Source organism: Phascolarctos cinereus, unplaced genomic scaffold (assembly GCF_003287225.1).
Source record: "Phascolarctos cinereus isolate Bilbo 61053 unplaced genomic scaffold, phaCin_HiC Scaffold_726;HRSCAF=1367, whole genome shotgun sequence".
NCBI lineage: Eukaryota > Metazoa > Chordata > Mammalia > Diprotodontia > Phascolarctidae > Phascolarctos > Phascolarctos cinereus.
This window is the reverse complement of record NW_027556098.1, coordinates 317,739,560-317,758,889: the sequence shown is the minus strand read 5'-3', so window position 1 is coordinate 317,758,889 and position 19,330 is coordinate 317,739,560. Positions and strand designations below refer to the sequence as shown.

Genomic DNA, 19,330 nt, shown 5'->3' with positions numbered 1-19,330 from the left:
AGTTGAAACACTACTGAGTAGGCAAGAGGGAGCCACTGCAGATTTTTGAGCAGAGGAGTGTGACATGATCAGTTCTATGCATAAGAAAACCTGGCAGCACCGGCTCTGAAGTCCAGAGGACCTGAGTTCAAATCTGGCCTCACACCAAACACTTGACACTTCCTAGCTGTGTGACCCTGGGCAAGTCACTTAACCCCCATTGCCTAAAAAAAAAAAGAAAAGAAAAAAGAAAACCTGGTAATGCCATGAAGGATGGATTGTAGAGAGGAAGGAACAGTATCCATGGGAATAGAAAGGATGGGACGGATTCCAGAGATGTTTCACAGGGAGGACCTCTAAGGAACTAGAGAACCTTTCTGCCTTTGATTCTTATGACACTGGCTCTCTTCCTATCGGTCTGACTGCTCCTTGCTCATCTCTTCCACGGGATCATCATCCTTCCTGCCCACTAAGCGTGGGCTTCAGTTGTTGGAACGGCGGCCTCTTCTCTTCTCACTCTCTCCTTTGGTGATCTCATCGGATTTCGTGGCTTCAGTTCTCATCTCTATGCAGATGACTACCAGATCAGGCGAGCCAGTTCTAACCTCTCCCCTAAACTCCAATTCTGCATCTCCGGTTGTCTGCTCAACGTCTCCACCTGGGTGTCCCACCGACATCTGAAACTCAGCGTGTGCAGAACAGAAATCATCATCCTTCCTCCTGAAATCCTTGACACCTGAAAACTTTCTTACCTCTGTGGAAGGCATCAGAGGATCACCGGACCACAGACATAGAGTCAAAAGAGATCTTAGAGAACATTTGGTCTAATCCTCCATTTTACAGATAAAGAAATTGAGGCTGAGGTATCCTCCCAGGCACTTAGATTGATAGCCTCAGAGTCTCTTTGACCAGGGGTGGGGAACCTGAGGCCTCGAGGCCACATGTGGCCCTCTAGGTCCTCCAGTACTGCCCTTGACTGGATCTGAACTTCACAGAACAAATCCTCTTAATAAAAGGATTTGTTCTGTGGAGTTTGGACTCAGTCAAAGGGCCACATGTTGCCTCAAGGTGGAGGTTCCCCACCTTGAGTCTTTGACTCTTCTCTAGGTTCTAGTCTCTAGATGGAGGAGGATCCTTATCTCCATATCCAATCCTGTTAATCCTGGCAATTATACCTCCAAGACATCTCTTATCACTGTCCTCTTCTTTCTACTCAAATGGTCAGTATCCCAGTTCAGTCCCTCTTTACTGGCTAGGATTATTATAATAGCGTGTGTGTGTGTGTGTGTGTGTGTGTTGTGTTGTGTGTGTGTGTGTGTATAAAATTAATTTTTTAACATTCTTTAAACAATTTTTTTTGAGTTCCAAATTCTCTCTCTCCCTCCAGGCCCTCCCCTTCCCACTGAGAAAGCCAGCAATATGATATCAATTATACATGTGAAATCATGTGAAACATATTTCCATATTAGCTGTGCTGCAAAAAAGCAAGAAAAATAAAGTGAAAAAAATTATACTTCATGTAATAGCCTTTTAATAGGCATCTCTGCTTGCATCCCCAGTGCCTCCCCTTCCAATCCATCCTCAAAGTTGGGAAGATAATGTAGGTGATGCAGCAGATACAGCACCCTGCCTGGAGTCACAAAAATCTGAATTCAAATCGAGCCTCAGACACTTACTAGCTATGTGACCCTAGGCAAGTCACTTCATCCTCTTTGCCTCAGTTTCCTCATCTGTAAAATGAGCCGGAGAAGGAAATGGTAAACCATTCCTATATCTTTGTGAAGAAAACTCCAGATGGGGTCAATAAGGGCCAAGCATGACTAAAACAGCTCAATAACCTTAACAACAATATTCAAAACACTTCAAGTGGTTCCTTTTTTTCCATTTGAGCAAAATACAAACTTTGTAGCTTGGCCTTCTTAAGCCCTTCACAGTCTGACTTCAATCTACTTTTCCAACCTCATTTCACATTATTCCCATCCATATTCCGGTCAAATTGGATTGTTACGGGCTGTTCTTGGAACTCAGCATACCACCTCCCAAGCATTTCACAAGCCATGCCCCCTCTTCCTAGAACATACTCCCTTGTCTCTGCCTCTCAGAATCATCAACTTTCCATCAAGGCTCAGCTCAGGTGGCACCTCCTCCATGAAGACCTCCCTGATTCTCCCCCTCCTCTACCTCATCCCCTGCACCTCTGCCTCCATACCATCCCTACAGCCCAGAGTTAGAGCTCTTTCCCTCTTCACATGTGTCTAGGTCACTTTGTCTGATCTCTCTTTCCCCTTATTTCACCCCTGCCCTACGTTATGCCTTTCTCTGTCTACGTTGTGTCTCATCAGTGGACTGTAAGCTTTTTGAGAGCAAAAGCTAAAGTCTTACACATTTGTAGGAATGGTGGTTTCACTGTTGTAGGTAGTTCCCACAGAGGAAACTCCTACCTCTCTCCACTAATGCTGATCAGCCGCTGTTCTGAAACTTAGGTCTTAGTCTGTCACCGAGGTTAACTGACTTGCCCAGTCAAGTCAAGTCGAGCAGCATTTCACGGGCCAAGCACAGTGCTAAGACTTGGGAAGACCAATGTAGGCAGAAAGACAGACAGCACCTGCCCTCAAGTAGCTTACATTCTAATGGGAGAAGACACATAAAAGGAACCGAGAAAGTTGGAGGTGGGGAGCGACTTGTATTGGGGGATGGTAGAGAAAGTCTAGAGCAGGGGTGGAGAACCTGCTCTAGAGAGTCGTGAGTGGAGATGAGAGAGAGAGAGAGAGAGAGAGAGAGAGAGAGAGAGAGTGAGAAAGGTGTAGATGAGCTGGGTGTTTCCCTTAAAATGGAGATTCTGGGGTGGACCAGCCAGTCGGAGGAAGGGGCTGCAGGGGCAGAATGAACTTACTTCCAAGGGGAGGAGGCTTCTGTGGCGTGGTAGAGAAAGTCCAGACCAGTCCTGAATGGAGCTTGTAGAGGAGTGAAAAAGGCAGGCTGCTTTGTGCGAGGCAGGATGTGGAAGCCAGGGCTTCCTGACACCAAGGCAGCCCCTTGATCTGCTAAGCCCTTCTGCCTCCTCTACTATCGTAGGCTCAATTGGCTTGAATTGAACTAAGTACCTGGAAAGGTAGTGAGCCCTCCCTGGCTTCCTGGAGTCCTGTCATTTGTAGCCAGTCCCTCCTCCACATATCAGCCCCTGGAATACTTGAATACGACCATCCCGTATCTCCCACTCTGCTCTCCTCCAGGCTAAATATCCCCAGGTCTTTCAGTCTCGACCAGGGTCATGCATGGATTTGAACCCACGCTGTCTCGGCTTTGCTGGCACCATCCCTGCCCGAGTTTTCATGCCTCTTCCTCCGTGCCATGCCATGACATGCCAAAGTCAGGCCCTGGGGTGGATGGGAGGAGGTATAAAACTCCATTATCTTGGCCCTTCCCATGCGCCCCTTGCATCGACCCTCACTCATCCCCCTTCTCTCTTACAGGGACGAGGGAGTCTGCCTTCGTGTATGCCCTCTCTGCCGCTGCCATCAGCCACACCATCGCCAGGGCCTGCACCACTGGAGATCTTCCTGGCTGTTCCTGTGGCCCCGTCCCAGGTGAGACACCTGGGCCCGGGTACCGATGGGGAGGATGTGCTGACAACCTCAACTACGGTCTCCTCATGGGGGCCAAATTTTCAGACGCTCCCATGAAGGTGAAAAAAACAGGATCCCAGGCCAATAAGCTGATGCACCTTCACAACAGCGAAGTAGGGAGACAGGTAACCAGCCCCTTCCCCCTGCCCATCACCTCCCCCTTCCTCCCTCTCCCCCCCAGGGCGGGTGTTGTGCTTGGGGACTGCTGCTGCTTGTCTGCTGCTAGGGACTGGTTCCAGACAATGGGCCAGCAGTCAGCCTCTGGGGCAGGGACAGGGCTGGGGAGGCCCGGGAGGGAGGAGGAGGCCAGAGCCAGGTGCTGGTTCGTAGTCAGGAGACTGGGCCTGAAGGCCTGCCTGCCCCAACCCTGTTGGATGGGGACCAGGTCAGCGCAGCCGCTCTCGGGGGTCACAGACTCATCCCCTATAACATGAGGCAGTTGGGACTAGATTGCCCCTCGGGTGCCTTCCAACTCTAATATTCTTGGTCATCTTCTTGAGTGTGAGGACGCTTTTTAATGCCAAGAGGCTTCCCAGACCCTCCCCCCACATTCTAGTAGCAGTACCAGACTCTCTCATCTGAGAGTAGACAGTGCTGGGTGCCTTGCAGTGACTCCAAGGTCCTCCCAGGGTCTGTGGTCCACAGAGTGGGAACCACTGCTACCTTAGCTGTGGTCCCTTCCATCTCCTATATTCTATGTTCTAGATTTGAGCTCAGACAGTGTGGCTTCAAATCTCAGCCCTGCCACTTACCACCTGTTTGACCTCTGGTAAAACACAAAGTCCCTGGGCCTCAGTTTCTTCACCTGTCAAATAAGAGCGTCCAGGGCTGGAGTATTTGATCTCTGAGGTCCCTTCCAGCTCAAAATATACAATCTGATGATCTTAAGATCTTCCAATCCTGACATGCTGTGTTCTAAAGTCTCTTCAAGGGTCTGTGTTCTTTGTGTGGCCAGCTAAGTAGCACAATGGATAGAGAGCCAGGCCTGGCGTCAGGAAGACCCGAATTCAAATTTGCCTCAGATACCTGCTAGCTGAATGATCCTGGGCAAGTCACTTCACCGCTGTTTGCCTCAGTTTCCTCATCTGTAAAATGAGCTAGAGAAGGAAATGACAAACCTCTCCAGTATCTTTGCCAAGAAAACCCCCAAATGGGGTCAAGAAGAGGCGGATATGACTGAACAACAAAAAAAGTTCCAAGGCCCCTTCCACATTTAACATTTTGCATTCTCAGGTTCTTCCCAGCCCTGACATTCTGTGTTCTCAAGTGCCTTCCATTTCTGACATTCTATGATCTAAGGTCCTTTCCAACTCTGATAGTTTATGTTCTTAAAGTCCCTTTCAGCTCTTGGGCATTCTCTGTTCTAAGGTCCCTATCCCTTTTGACATTCTATATTCTAAGGTCCCTCCCAATACTGACATTCTGCGTTCTAAGGTCCCTTCAGGCTTTCATATTCTGTGTTCCAGGCCTTTCTCAGCTCTGACATTTTATGTTCTAGAATGATTTCCACCTGATATTCTATGTTCTAAAGTTTCTTTTATCTCTGAATTCTATCTTCTAAGCTCTTTTCCATGTCTGACAATCTGGATTCTGTTCTAAGCTCCCTTCAACCTCTAGAATTTTATGATTCTCTGAGTGCCTCAACTGAGGCTGGGTTTCACTTAGTCCACAAGGGCATGGGCTCAATCCCTTTACAGTATCTGTATTGTCTGCAGTGAACATAGGTGCCTGAGAGCTGGCCTTTTTGTCTGCCACTCTGGGGACTTCCTAAACTGAGGGGATGGCCTAGGAGTGCCTGTGATTAAACAGTAGTGACCTCAGAAAACCATGGGGAGCCACCAGGGCATAATATAGTACGTTATGCTTTGTGAGTAGGTGAAAATGTAGAAGGGGCCCTGGCTTTGTGGTGTCAGAGTATCTGGGCTGAAACCTCAGCTCTTGAAATTTATTAATAATCTGTGTCATCTAGGATAAGTCACCTTGGCTGAGTCATTTTCCCTGTTGTGGGGGTCTCAATGTCCTCATCTGCCAGTAATACCGTAGCTGGTTCAATGGGATGAGAGTGCCTTGAAGCTTGATTGAAATGTTAATAGTTTTATTATTCTCCCTGAGGCCAAAGAGCTGTGGGTTTCCCTGGCCAGAAACCTGGTCCCTTTAGCCCAAGGAGACTAGAGAAAGAGACAGTAGCTAAGGCCTTCACCTCTCTGGCAACCACCCCCAGAGTCCCTGACACTTTAGCCACCTGCAGGGAGGGTGCTTGGACCTCCCAAATGTTCTGATTTAGAAGCACTGGGAAATTTACCCATGCAGTGGGAGTGAGGCATCTGCGCTAATTGCCGTCGATGGACAATCTGGGTGGTTCCAATGGCTTGTCAGCTCCTTGGGGGCAAGGAAAGATTCATTATTATTTTTGTGCACACACAGACACCCTCCCTTGCCTCCAGCCCCAGCCCCAGCACTTTTTTAGCACTTAATAAATGCTTGTGGAATAAGTGAGAATGGGCTTAACTCTTCCAGTCAATTACTTCACCTGTAAAATTGGACTAAGAATGTTTGTCCTGTCTTCTTGATGGGGCTGCTGGAAAAAAAAAGTTCTATAAGCTTCAAAGGGCCATAGAAATGAGATCTAATAATAGAAAGGTCATTGGATTTGAAATCAGAAGACCTGAGTTTGAATCCTGGTTCTGCTGTGTAGCCCTGTGTCAAGCTGCTCCACTGCCCTGGGCCCCAGGTTCCTTACCTTGAAATGAGGAAATTGAACTAGAAGTTCTGAGTTCTAGCTCCAGATCTAGGTTCAGCTCTAGATCTTGGATTCCCTGACTAGACTAGCTCTGAACTCCCATCAACTCTGGGGTTCTGTGAAACCATGTTTTCCGCTCCCTGGTGGGATGGAGCAGATGTGTCCAACATGAACCTGAGAGCATGAGGCCCAAAGGTGTGCCCCCTGCAACACACTGGAGCTGAAACAGATTAAAATACTGTTGGAAAATATTTAACAAAATAAATGGAAATACAATAGAATATAGATGATGAATCATAGAATGTGGCTTTCTAAGTCAACACGCTGCCCCCAGGAATCCTTATGTACAGTTTAGTGTCCTCCCCCCACCCCTTTCTATTTGAGTTTGACACCACTGGGCTAGATCATCCTAGGCATGTGCTGTCCTGTCCTAGTCTGAAGCAGGTGCCACAGTAGGCAGGCTTTTCTCTGAGGGTTGGTAGCTCTACTTAATGAAGGTGGGAGAATCATACTGACCTCAGAAGAACCTTTCCCTTTGTTTTAATTGTAAAATCCGCAGAATGTGAAAAATGTCTAAGTTAGAAAAGACCTTAGAATATAAAATGTCATCAGAGCTGAGTGGGGCTTTAGAGGATAAAATGTCAGAGCTGGGATGGACCTTAAAACACAGAATGTCAGAGTTGGGAGGATCCTTAGAACAGAGAATGTTAGAGCTTTGAGGGACATTAGAACATAGAATATAAGAGCTGGAAGAAGCTTTAAAACACAGAATGTCATCAGAGCTGAAAGGGCCCTTAGAATGAAGAAGGTCAAAGCTGGAAGGGACCTTCGAACATAGAATGTCACAGAACTGGGCAAGACCTTAGGCCATAGAATGTCAGAGTTGGGAGGGACCTTAGAATCCAGAATGTCAGATCAGGGAGGGACCTTGGAACATAGAGTGTCATAACTGGAAGAGACTTTGAGATCATCAGTTTAAACCTCTTTTTTTATAGTCAGCCAGGTAGTGCAGTGTTTAGAAGGTTAGACTTGGAGTTTCATCTGGTTTCAGACACTGATGTAAGTGTCTTGAATGACACCCTCGGCAAGTCACCTGACCCCTTTGCATCTCAATTTCCACATCTCTAAAATGGGAATAATAGGGGCAGCTAGGTGGCGCAGTGGATAGAGCACCGGCCCTGAAGTCAGGAGGACCTGAGTTCAAATCTGGCCTCAGACCAAACACTTGACACTTACTAGCTGTGTGACCCTGGGCAAGTCACTTAATCCCAATTGCCTAAAAACTAAAAAAATAAAATAAAAAATAAATAAAATGGGAATAATAATAGCACCTCCCTCCTCAAGTTGTTATGAGGGTCAAATAAAATAATATGTGTAAAAACCTTTACAAACCTTAAAGCTCTATTTCAATGCTAGCTATTGTTATTATTAATGCAGAAGAAGAAACTGAGGCTCAGAGAGTAGAAATGATAAGGTCACACCACCAGTAAATAGTAAAGTTGGATTAGACTCAGAGAGTCGGTGACAGAGCTATAGTAGGGTCTCCAGGACACCTAATCTGATGCCTTTCCCAGCACCTCACAATTATAATTTTTAAAACTGATAATTAATTTATAACAAAAGTTTTTAATTTTTCTTTATAACTTTTATTCATTTTATTAAATAAATTTATTATTTATTTATTATTTTAATAAGTATATTATTTTAATAAGATTTATAATTTAAATTTCTAATTTTTGTAAAATTAATAGTCAAAATTTCTAATTTTTTAAAGAAAACCTTGTTCTAAATGCTTTCATGTATATTATCATCACGTCATAGAAAGGGCACCAGAAAATCAGAAAACTTTATTTTTAGACCTGATTCTTCCACTAATAAATTCTGTGACCTGGGGAAAAAACATTTCCCTTCTCCTGGCCTCAATTTCCTCAGTAATTTGAGGGCGTTGGGCTAGACAGTCCCTCTGGGCCTGTGAGTCTATGATTCATTCCCCCTTCTCTCCCGCAGCAGCTCTGCGTGGCTGGAAGGGGCTGAGACAATTCACCTTTATGGGCTGAGATGTGCATGCTGGTCGGAGCTGGGAGAGTCAGAATGACGTAAAGCAAAGAACTCTCTGCTGACCACTGTGTAACCTTGGGCAGATCACTCCCTTCTCCAGGCCTCCCTCAGTTTCCCCATCCAGTAAAATGGACATTATAATCCTTTCTTCGTCCCCACAGCAGGTTTACTGTAAGGAAAGAGTATTATAAAAGCTAAAGGCATAGGGATAGAGACTGGACTTGGGATTTCATTAGTAGAGGGAACTCCTGGGGGAGGAAATTCCTCTACTAATACAGTTTGGTACCTGCTCTGCCACTAATAGTCGTAGAGAGTTACGCTGAGGGCCTAAATGATTTGCTCAAAGGCATTCAGCCAGTGTGTGTCAGGGGCAGGACTTGAACCCAAGCCTTCTTGTAAACCTTAGGCACTGTAGAAATGGGAGCTGGTGATATTATTGGGGTAGTGGAGGGGGGAGAAAAAGAGACACAAGCTAGGAGTGAAGATACATGATAACTATAGTAATGTTCTCCATTGATGAGTCTGGAGGAGGAAGGGGGAGGGAGGAAACAAGTATTTACTAAATGCCTCCTACATGCCAGGCACTGTGCTCAGTGCTTTAGCAATATGACCTCATTTGATTGAGGAGAGGCAGACTGGCTCTATAAGGAAATATTCTGCTGCCATCTCCCCATATGAAGCACAGCCTCTTCCTCCCTGCCTCCCACAGGCCCTGAGAGCATCCCTGGAGATGAAGTGTAAATGTCATGGGGTCTCTGGCTCTTGCTCCATCAAGACCTGCTGGAAGGGGCTGCAGGAGCTTCGAGATGTGGCCCAGGATCTCAAGAACAAATACCTGTCAGCCACCAAGGTGGTGCATCGACCCATGGGCAGCCGGAAACACCTGGTGCCCAAGGACCTGGACATTCGGCCCGTCCAGGACACAGAGCTGATCTACCTGCAGAGCTCCCCCGACTTCTGCATGAAGAACGAGAAGGTGGGCTCCCACGGGACACAGGACAGGTGAGGCAGGGGATGGGGACTGGGCATGACTTTGGAGTGTAGTTCTCTGTCTTGGAGAGTCTGGACCCAGTACTAGCTCATGAGCTCTCTGGGGGCAAGGGACCCATGCTCTACACACAGTAGAGTCTTCAGCGTAGGGTAATGGAAAAAACTGTCCCAGAGTAGAATGAGCCTCCTAGGAAGGAAGGGAACTTTGCTTTGATGGAGGGCCTTCACTAGAACCCAAATAACTACTTGTCCAAATTCCTTCTCAGAAACCTGCTAGCTATGGAACCACAGGCAGGTATTTTGACTTCTTTGACCCCCAGTTTTCCTCATTTATAAGATGGGGATGGTAATAATACTTGCAATAAACTTTCTCAGAAAGTTGTTATGAGGATCAAAAGAAATAATACATTTAAAGGGCTTTGCAAACCTTAAGATGTTCTATAAATATTAGCTCTTATTATTATGTACAGCTAGCAAGTGTGCTTGAGGCAGAATTTGAACTCAGATCTTCCCACACCATACAGCACTCTACCCACCGTGTCACCTAGCTCCCAGTCATAAAAGGTGATACAGATAAAAACTTCCTAATAGTTTCCCAGTTCAGAAAGAATGGTTTGATGTTTCTGCTATATTTGGATTATCCTGGCTACTGTCAACCTCTACAAGTACTGGAAACCTGAACAGATGTTAAATGCAAAGGGTATGGGGCAGTTAGGCAGCACAGTGGATAGAGCACTGGCCCTGGATTCAGGAGCACCTGACTTCAAATCCGGCCTCAGACACGTAACACTTACTAACAATGTGACCTTGGGCAAGTCACTTACCCCCATTGCCTAGCCAAAAAATAAAATGCAAAGGGTACTTCATTATATAGATGAGGTCCTGTATAAATCTGATATTTATGGACCACCAGAGGCCAAAAGGACCTTGGAATGTAGTAGATAATAGGTCCCACCCAAAGAGACTTCAGAACATAGAATGGAAAATGGGAGATCTAGGTAGGACCTTCTGATATAGAAAATCAGAACTGAAGGAGACTGTAAGACATTGAACAAAGAATATTAGAACGGGAAGGAACCTTAGAACATGGGTTCTTAGAGCTAAGAAGGTCCTGAGAGCATAGATTACTATAGCTAGAACACAAAATATCAACATTTGAAAAGATTTCCAAACATAAAATGTTAGAGCTAGAAGGGGTCTTTCATTATCATTTGGTCTAACTCCATAATACTTTCATTTTATAGATTAGGAGTTTGGGGCCAGGAGGAGTGGGGTAAACTCTTCAAGACTAGAAATGAACTTGGAACACAGGTCTCCTGACTAAAAGTTCAGTGTTCCTTCCGCTATCCCATGCTGCTTGGTTTTATCCTCACAACAGGCTATTGTTACCCCCATTTTACAGATGTGGAAGTGGAGAAACAGAGGTTAAATGACTTACCTAAGGACACATAGCTTATACGTGGCAGAGCCAGAATTTGCTTCCGGCTCTTCTGACTCCCAAACCAGGGCTGTTTCCACAATACCCATTTTCTTTAAAATATAGACTGTTAGTGCTGGGAGGAGCCTTCGGAATCAGAACGGCAGAGCCGAAAGGGCCCTCCGAGCACAAAGTGGGGACACCATTTAGTCCAACGCACTCTCATTGATAGCTGAGGGCACTGAGGCCTGGAACAGAAGGTACTGCCCCAGGATCACACAGTGCATCAGTGGCAGAGCCCATGTCCCGATTCCTTAGTCCATGGATTTTTCTGGTATCTCCCATTACTTTTCATAGAACGTGGTTCCTCCAAACACAGGTTCAAGGTCCTCCAGAGTCTAGGTGTGCAATGGTAAGGACAGTGAAGGGGTCAGCTCCTCACCATCTTTAGGCCAGGTCTTAGAGAACCATCATTTCCCAGGGCCATGTCTGGGCCCCCTTTTCTCACCGCCACTCCCATCACCAGAATGCAGCTGAGTCCTTAGAAGTCTCTGCTGAAACATCTGCCTCCCAGAGAGCTGGCCCAGCGCACTCCCATGGCTTGGATACCACTCGCTGCATTTTCTCACGCCCCTTGGCTTCTCCCATCACCGTTCTTGGCTTTGTTTCTCTCTCTTGGGGAACTCTTCCCAAGGGGATAGAGGGGAGAGGTTTCTATGTAGTGACAGGCACAGCCAGCCCCCACAGAGCTCCCTTTGCTGTCTCATAAGAGGCAATATGGTAGCAAGAGTTCCAGCCCTAGAGCCGAGTCTTGGGTTCAGATCCCACCTGTGACTCTTACCAGCTAGATGACCTTGGGTAAATTACTTCCCCTCCTGAGCCTCCATTTCCCCATTTTATTAAATGGGGAAAAATAATCCCTGTACTATCTACTCACAGTATTAAAGGGTCAGTGCTCCGTAAAAGTATTGAAAGGCTCGAGAGGAATGAATTATACATGTGGGGCCATGGTGGAAAGAGTCCTGGGCTGGAAGTTTGAACACCTGGCCTCTTCTCCTTCCTGGGACTGTTTCCCCCTCTATAAAATGAGGATCTGATTAGGTGGTCCCTAAGTCCCCTTCTGCCTCTGCCATTCTGTGGATTCTGGGTGAAGAGTCCCAGCACTCCCACTGACTTCAGCCAAGCAGGAAGAAAGTTAGGGTGCCCCCCCCACCATTTCCCTTTGATGGCTTCTTGAAAGCTGCCTTGGATACTCAGAACAATCTGATCTCACCTGGGTGTGGAGGCCAGGGGATTGGGAGGAACAGAGGATGACAAGTGATTTTTAAAACATATACCAAGTCAGAGGTGCAGGAGATCTTAGCAATATAATCCAAGCTAGAAGGGCCTAGATAGAGACCATCTAGTCTAACTGCCCCCATTTTACAGATGGGAAACTTGAGGCACAGAGGAGGGTTATCCAGTGAGGAAGAGGCAGCAGACACAGGATCTTGAGCAAGTCTTCATTTCTTTGGGCTTCAGTTTCTCCGTCAGTCAAGTGAAGGTCAGGGGATTAGAGATTCAGACCTAGACAGGACCTTATGGATCATATAGTCCCCTTTATTTTGTACATGGGGAAACTGAGTCTCAGAGAGGTTAAGTGACTTGTCCAAGCTCACACAGGGAGTAAGCCACAAAAGTCTTCTGAGTGCAAGTCTAGCAGGGTCCTCCTTCTGCCCTTCCAGATCTGACATTCTGGGATTCTGCTATCAAACCCTGTGGCTGGGCTTGGGCAAATCTTTAACCCTCTGTGGGGGGGGGGGGGTCGTCTCATTTTTCTTATCTTCAAAATGAAGAGACTACACTAAGTGGTCTCTAAAGCTGCCATTCTCCTGTGTCATACAATTCTATACTCCTGGAAGAAGTGAATTATATTATTTCACTACTTCAAGAATCCATAATTTGATCTACTGGGAAATTCTCCATTTACAGAGATCTCAATAATAATCGTTAGCATCTATATATCACTTAAAGTTTGCAAAGCACTTTACAAACATCGTCTTACTTTCTTTATCCTCACAACAATAGCACTGGGATGTAGGCACTATTACTATCCTCTTTTTTGCAGATAAGGAAACTGAGGCAGGCAGCTTAAGTGACTTGCCCACGGTCATACAGCTAGAGGCAGAATTTGAACTCAGGTCTCCCTGACTCCCTGGAGTCAGTGCCCTATTCACTGAACTATCAAGCTGCCTATGCTGTACCTTGGCAGACTGTCTTCCTGAGTTTCTGTGGCTGAAAAATTCATTCTCCTGTGGCCATCTTCTAGTGGTTAGCCTCTCCACATTTAGCTGGGCAATTACAAAGTCAATCACCAGACTTATACTGCCTAGATCTTTTCCACAGGCACTTCTGCCTAGCTCCTTTCCCCCATCTTGTTCTTAGCCAATTGATTTTTTGAACCTAAGTGCTGAACTTTACATTTTGCACTAAGGGTATTAAGTCTAAGAATGACCAAGAATTTAAAAGTTTCCCAGTCCTCCCCCTTACTCCCAAACCACCAGCTCCCCAGCCTGATCCCCATCAGCAGGGGGCCTCAGGACTCAGGGATGCCCCAACCCCTGGGAATGCCAAGAGGCAGGTAGGGGGAGGCCTGGGTAGTTCTTCCAGATGCCAAACATTCCTAGCTTCCCTTAACGAGCTGTCAGAAATCTGTCATCCGTTACTTTATCTAAACTTTTCTTGTACCAGCACCCAAGGACTGAGTGCATACGTTCACTCCCCACAGGCTAACGGATGATTGGTGGCTTTTAGTTAAGACCCAACACAACTTCCTCCAGGCTCACTGAACACAGGTTGTGGGAGCTGGAGGATACCAGATCATGGAGAACAGCTGGTCCAACATCAGAGGGAACTGAGGCCAAAACAAGGGAAGGGACTTAACCAAGGTCATGGAACCAGGCCCGGGCAGAGCCGGGGCAAGAACCCGGGTGTTCTGTGAAACTCCAAATGTGGCATGATGCAATGAGGAGCCCCTCACACCCAGATGCCTTAGTCCCAGCTCTGCCATTCTGTAACATTGAGTAATTCACTTACACCACTCTGAGACTCAGTTTCTTTATCTGTAAAACGAAGAGCTCCTTCCAGCTTTGACATTCTATGTCTTAAAGCCCCACCCAGCTTTGACAGTGTGTGTTCTGAGGTGTCTGTGAGCTCTGACATTCTATGTTCTGAGCCTCTTCTCAGCTCTGCCGTTCCATGTTCTAGGGTCCTTCACAGCTCTGACATCCTTTCCAACTCTGACATTTTTAGTTCTAAAATCTCTCCCAGCTCTGACATTCTATGTTCTGTGTTCTGAGCTTCCTCTCAGCTCTGCCATTCTGTATTCTAAGGTCTCTTCCAGCCTTGACATTCTGTGTTCTCAGTTCTCTCCCAGTTCTGACCTTCTGTGTTCTAAGGGCCCTCCCAGCTCTGACATTCTGTGTTCTAAGGGCCCTTCCAGCTTTGACATTCAGTGTTCTCGGTTCCCTCCCAACTCTGATATTCTGTGTTTTCAGTTCTCTCCCAGCTCTGACACTGTGTTCTAAGGACCCTCCAAGCTCTGATATTCCATGTTCTCAGGGCCCTCCCAGCTCTGACGTTCTAGGTTCTAAAACCCCTCTAACATTCTGTGATTGTAGCCTCTGCAGCTTGCCCAGAGAGTTGAAGGCCCCTGGGATGGCCAGTATTCCCATATGGACACCAGATTGCAAGGATCGGATAGGAGAGAGGGAGGAGCTTCCAGAAGACTAAAAGAATGTCAGTACAGGAAATGCTGGCTTCAGGCAACCCCTGGAGCTGCACAGGCAGAGAGGGAAATGAGAAGAGGAGGAGGAGTGTGTCTGGATAGAGGAGAAGCCAGAAGGGAAATGGGTTAGGGTGCCCTGGGGAAATAAAGGCACTCCTGGATCCCATTACCAAGCTGAAGGTGGGGGGGACCGTGAAGGAGAGATATCAGGTTTCTCCCCCGCTCTCAGCTGCCATCCCCCTCCCCTCCTCAATCAGGTGCTGGGAATATGGACAAATCAGACAATATCAGGGTGGGAAGTGACTTAAAAGACCTTTGAGTCCAGACCCCTCCATTAACAAGTGGAGATACTGAGATGCTGAGAGGAAAAAGGGACTTGTGTAGTAACTCAATGTCAGAACACTGAGGCATTAGGAAAGGGTGTCAGACTTGAAGTCTGAAGGTGCGGGTTCAAATCCCACCTCTGACACCTATTTATTACCTGTGTGACTTTGGGGCAAATCACTTCCTCTTTCTGGACCTTGGTGTGATGTCCTTCCCTGCAAAATGAGGGGCTGGACTAGGCGACCCCGAAGGTCCCTTCTAGCCCTAAACCCAAGGGTCTTTCCACTGAGCAGGGCTGCCCCAGCTTACATAAGTGCCCTCAGTCAGCCCTGACAAACAGAGTGAATGGGTTTTCCCACATCCAGCTCTAGGGACTGTTTGTCGGTGGATTCCACCTTTTCCCTGGCTTTGTCTAATGGGTGCAGCAGGACTGTTCCTGGCCGTGTAGACCAGGCGTCAGGATTTATGAGATAATTCATGGGGAATCACTGCGGAAACTATAAAACACCATACATATGTGAGGAATGGTGGATGGCTGACTGGAAAAACAATTGTGGAAATCTTAGAGCATCACTTCTGCATGGGACCTTAGAACAGAGAACAGAGAAGGTGTCTCTTCACCCCGTGCTCCCACCCCACACTCTCCAGTTCCATCATAAACTGGGCTTCAGCAAGGCTGCCTTCTCTGGATCCCACTCTTTTCCCTCTCTCTTCTTCCTCAGACCGGGACTCTTCTTTGAGGCCCTGCCCTCCCGCCTATCAGCAGGGTGTTATGCTTGGCCAGGGTTGTGGGAACATGTGAGGGAGAGGGTCTGAAGGATGGGAGGGGAAGAGGAAAACTTGGTAGGTGATGTGAATTGAGAAATTAAGATTCCTTCTATTCCTAGTCATTTTGTGTGCTGAAATACTGTCCAACTCAAGCTTTCTATGTGACCTTCAAGGTTCTAAGCTGTGACATTCTATGTTGTAAGGGTCTTTTTGTCCCCAGCATCCTAGGCTCTTAAGGTTCCTTCCAGGACAGACGTGATTCATTCCAAAGTTCCTTCTGCCTGTAACATTCTATATTCTAATGCCACATGCTGTAAAAACCTTTCTGACTCTGACATTGTAAGGCACAATTCAGTGCTGATTCTAGGCTCTGAAGCTCCCTTCCAGCTCGGACGTACCTTATTGTAACGTCCCCTCCAGCTCTAACATTCTGAGTTCTGATGTTACATACTCTGGAATCCTTTCCAGCCCTGACGTTCTATGTTCCTAGGTCCTTTCCAGATCAGGTATTTTGTGTTCTCAAGGGTCCTTCCAGCTCTTACATTCTGTGTTTCAGTGATACATGCTCTAGAATCCTTTCTCGCTCTGACATTCCATGTTCCAAAGTCCCTTCCAGATCTGACATTCCTTGATACTTTCAACAGACTTGGGAGGGCAACCAGGACAGAAAGTTTTCTCCCCGTTTCACAATGCTGAAGCCCAGTGAGGTACCGTGACTTACCTACGGTCACACCAGGAGTCCATGGAGCTTGGATCTCTGCATTCTTTCTGATTAGATTTTAAGTACACTGTGACAAAACCCACTCCCATTTCTGTCATTGCTCTCCCTGGGGGCACGGGTGTTGTCAAGAGTGGGAAGAAGTCCCTGCTCATCCCTGCTGCTGCCCAAATGTTTAGTCTGCTGAGCTTGGGGGAGGTTTCATCCTTCTTTCTCCCAGCCCTTTTCCTACCAGAATATCCAAGATCAAACGTGTGAGATCGCACAGATAGTCAATGATAGAACTTTTCTGGGTGACGTTGGACAACTCCTTGGCTGTCTCTTCCCTTAGACTACAGGATCCCTGGCAAGAGGGGCTTTGCTTACCCTGCTCCCTGCCCTTGCCCCTAATCAGGACCCTCTGAGGTCAGGGACCACTTCTCTATTTTTTTTTTCTTTTGGTGAGGGAATCGCGGTTAAGTGACTTGTCCAGGGTCACACCGCTAGTAAGTGTCAAGTGTCTGAGGCCAGATTTGAACTCAGATCCTCCTGACTCTAAGGCTGGAGCTTGTCCACTGAGCCATCTAGCTGCCCCTGGGACCACTTCTCTTAAATTGATCCATTACCAAACAAGCATTTAAAAATTTTTTTTTTCAAACAAGCATTTATTAAGTGCCTACTATATGCCAAGCACTGGGAATCCAAAGACAAAAATGAAAGTCTTTGCCCTTAAAGAGCTTCCAAGTATACACAACATATAGACAGAGTAAATAAACGCTAGGCAATTTGAGGAAGTCCATTGATAAACATTAATTAAGCGCTTACTGTATGCCAGACACTGTGCTAAGTGCTGGAGATAAAAAGAAAGGGGAAAGACAGGCCCTACCCTTGAGGAGCTCACAAACTAATAGAGGTCACAACACATAAGCAACTCTGTACAAAGAAACGATATACAAGACAAACAGAAAAGAATCCACAGAGGGAAGGCACTGGAAATAAGAGGGCTGGGTGAAGGCTCCTTGCAGAAGGTGGGATTGGAGCTGGGACTTGAGGCAGACTGTCCTGTGGGAGGCCATGGAGAGAAGGGGTCTGGGTCTCTGCTTCAGTCTGGGCATCCCAGAGGGCAGGCATTGTGTCTCCTCAGACCAAGGCTCGTGAATCAGCCAGGTCCTCACCAGAGCCCCTTTGCTTCTCTCTCCTCCCCCTCCTTTCCTCAGACAGTGCAACAAGACGTCCAACGGCAGTGACAGCTGCGACCTCATGTGCTGCGGCCGAGGCTACAACCCGTACATGGACAAGGTGGTGGAAAGATGCCACTGTAAATACCACTGGTGCTGCTACGTAACCTGCAAGAAGTGTGAGAGGATCGTGGAGCGGTACGTCTGCAAATGAAGCTGGCGGCTGCCCGCCTGCCCGCCCAGGTCCTGATCTTGGCCTTGGCTTTGGCCTTGGTGTTCTCAGGGCGGGAGAGGTCCCAAGGAGCCAAGCCCTGGCCTTCCCACATTCCTTGCCCCCTCACCCTTCATCCGTCCTGCCAAGATTCCAGACTTCCAAGGAATAAAGCAAAGGAGTTGACAGGTGGGGTGAGGGAGGGATAATAGACAAAGGAGGAAGACCAGGACCTTGTGGGAAGGAAAGCCAAACAGACCATTTTTAAAAATTGTCATCAATGGTGCCTTCCATCTTTTATTTTTCCTTTTGTGCCTTGAGGCAGACATCTGTGACTGGAAGGGTAGATTGGGCTGGGCAACTAGTCCTCAGAGCCTTCTAAGTGGCATTTGCCTACATGGTAGGAAGCGGGGGTGGGGAGAAAATAGAGACTCAATAACCCTGAGGTCAGGGTGTTCACTTTGGCCATCCAGTCGCCTCCCAGGGATAAGCGGTTGGGTAGAATGTCAACGTCATTGGCCTGGGAGGAGCAGAAGCAAGGAGTGCTAAGAGAGGCGGCAGGGAAGAGGAGGAAGAGGAGGAGATACAGACTCTAAAGAACCCTGGAATTGGAGTGTCTTCCCTCTTACCTCATCCTTGGGAAGGAGAGAGGAAGGGAGGGAGGCAAGGACATTCAGGGCTGGCCATGGATGAAAATAAGGACATGGCAACGTAGGGTCATTCAGAACTCCAGCTTCCCGGAGGGAAGCCCATCCTTTTTTTCATGAGTGTATTGACAGAAGATGAAGCCTGAAGTCATCCCAACATGAACCCTCCTCCCTCTCCACCCTGTAAAGAACAGGACTCAGCTGTGTGCATGGCAGCGGGGGGGGGGGGGGGTGCTCCCTGATTCCAGAATCCCTTTCTTCTACCCAAAAAGAAGACTCCATCCAGAGCCAAGAAAACCGATTTTGTCCAGGCCATTGAGCAAACAGACTCACTCATGGAGGATACCCATTTTCCCCTCCTTTGGAAGGTGGAACATGCAGAAATATTTATAAAAGTATAGCTCATGTTGTGGGTTGTTTTCCCTCTCTTCCTCTTTACATATAAATATATAAATATATGAATATATGATCTATATATTTTAAGCAGCGGTATGAAATAAATGCTGTGGTGGTATTCTAAAGCCTTCCAGACCCCATCGTGCTCCAGTCTCTTGCCTCTTTCCAGGGTTTATGGTCCTCAAGGTTACATATCGGACCTCTGAGAGGTTGTGGGGGGTGGGGAGGATCTCTCTGGTACCCTTGAAGACTGACACCCTGACACCAGGCTAGACTGTTGGGTCAAACACCTGGGTCCGAGTCTTGGCCCTGCTACTTCTACTCTATTACCCATGTCCCTGTGGGCAAGACCCTTGCTCTTTCTGAACCTTGGTTCCTTGAGGGGGTTGGTTGGACTAGATGGTCCCAACTCCTTGGCTGTCTCTTCCCTTAGGCTACAGGATCCCTGGCAAGAGGGGCTTTACTTACCCCACTCCCTGCCCTTGCCCCTAATCAGGACCCTCTGAGGTCAGGGACCACTTCTCTCTCTTTTT

At 47.3% G+C, this 19,330-nt stretch overlaps 1 protein-coding gene across 2 annotated transcripts in view; it reads left to right on the top strand.

Moving 5' to 3' along the window:
• The window catches only part of WNT11 (Wnt family member 11), a 59,725-nt gene extending 40,793 nt beyond the window's left edge, over positions 1-18,932 (top strand). For both annotated transcript variants that reach the window (XM_020989534.2, XM_078156925.1), the window contains exons 4-6: positions 3,453-3,730; positions 9,113-9,405; positions 17,583-18,932. In XM_020989534.2, the coding sequence (XP_020845193.1) occupies positions 3,453-3,730; positions 9,113-9,405; positions 17,583-17,757 (746 nt within the window). In that variant the 3' untranslated portion in view covers positions 17,758-18,932. The remainder of the gene's footprint in view (positions 1-3,452; positions 3,731-9,112; positions 9,406-17,582) is intronic.
• Positions 18,933-19,330: the final 398 nt, after the last annotated feature.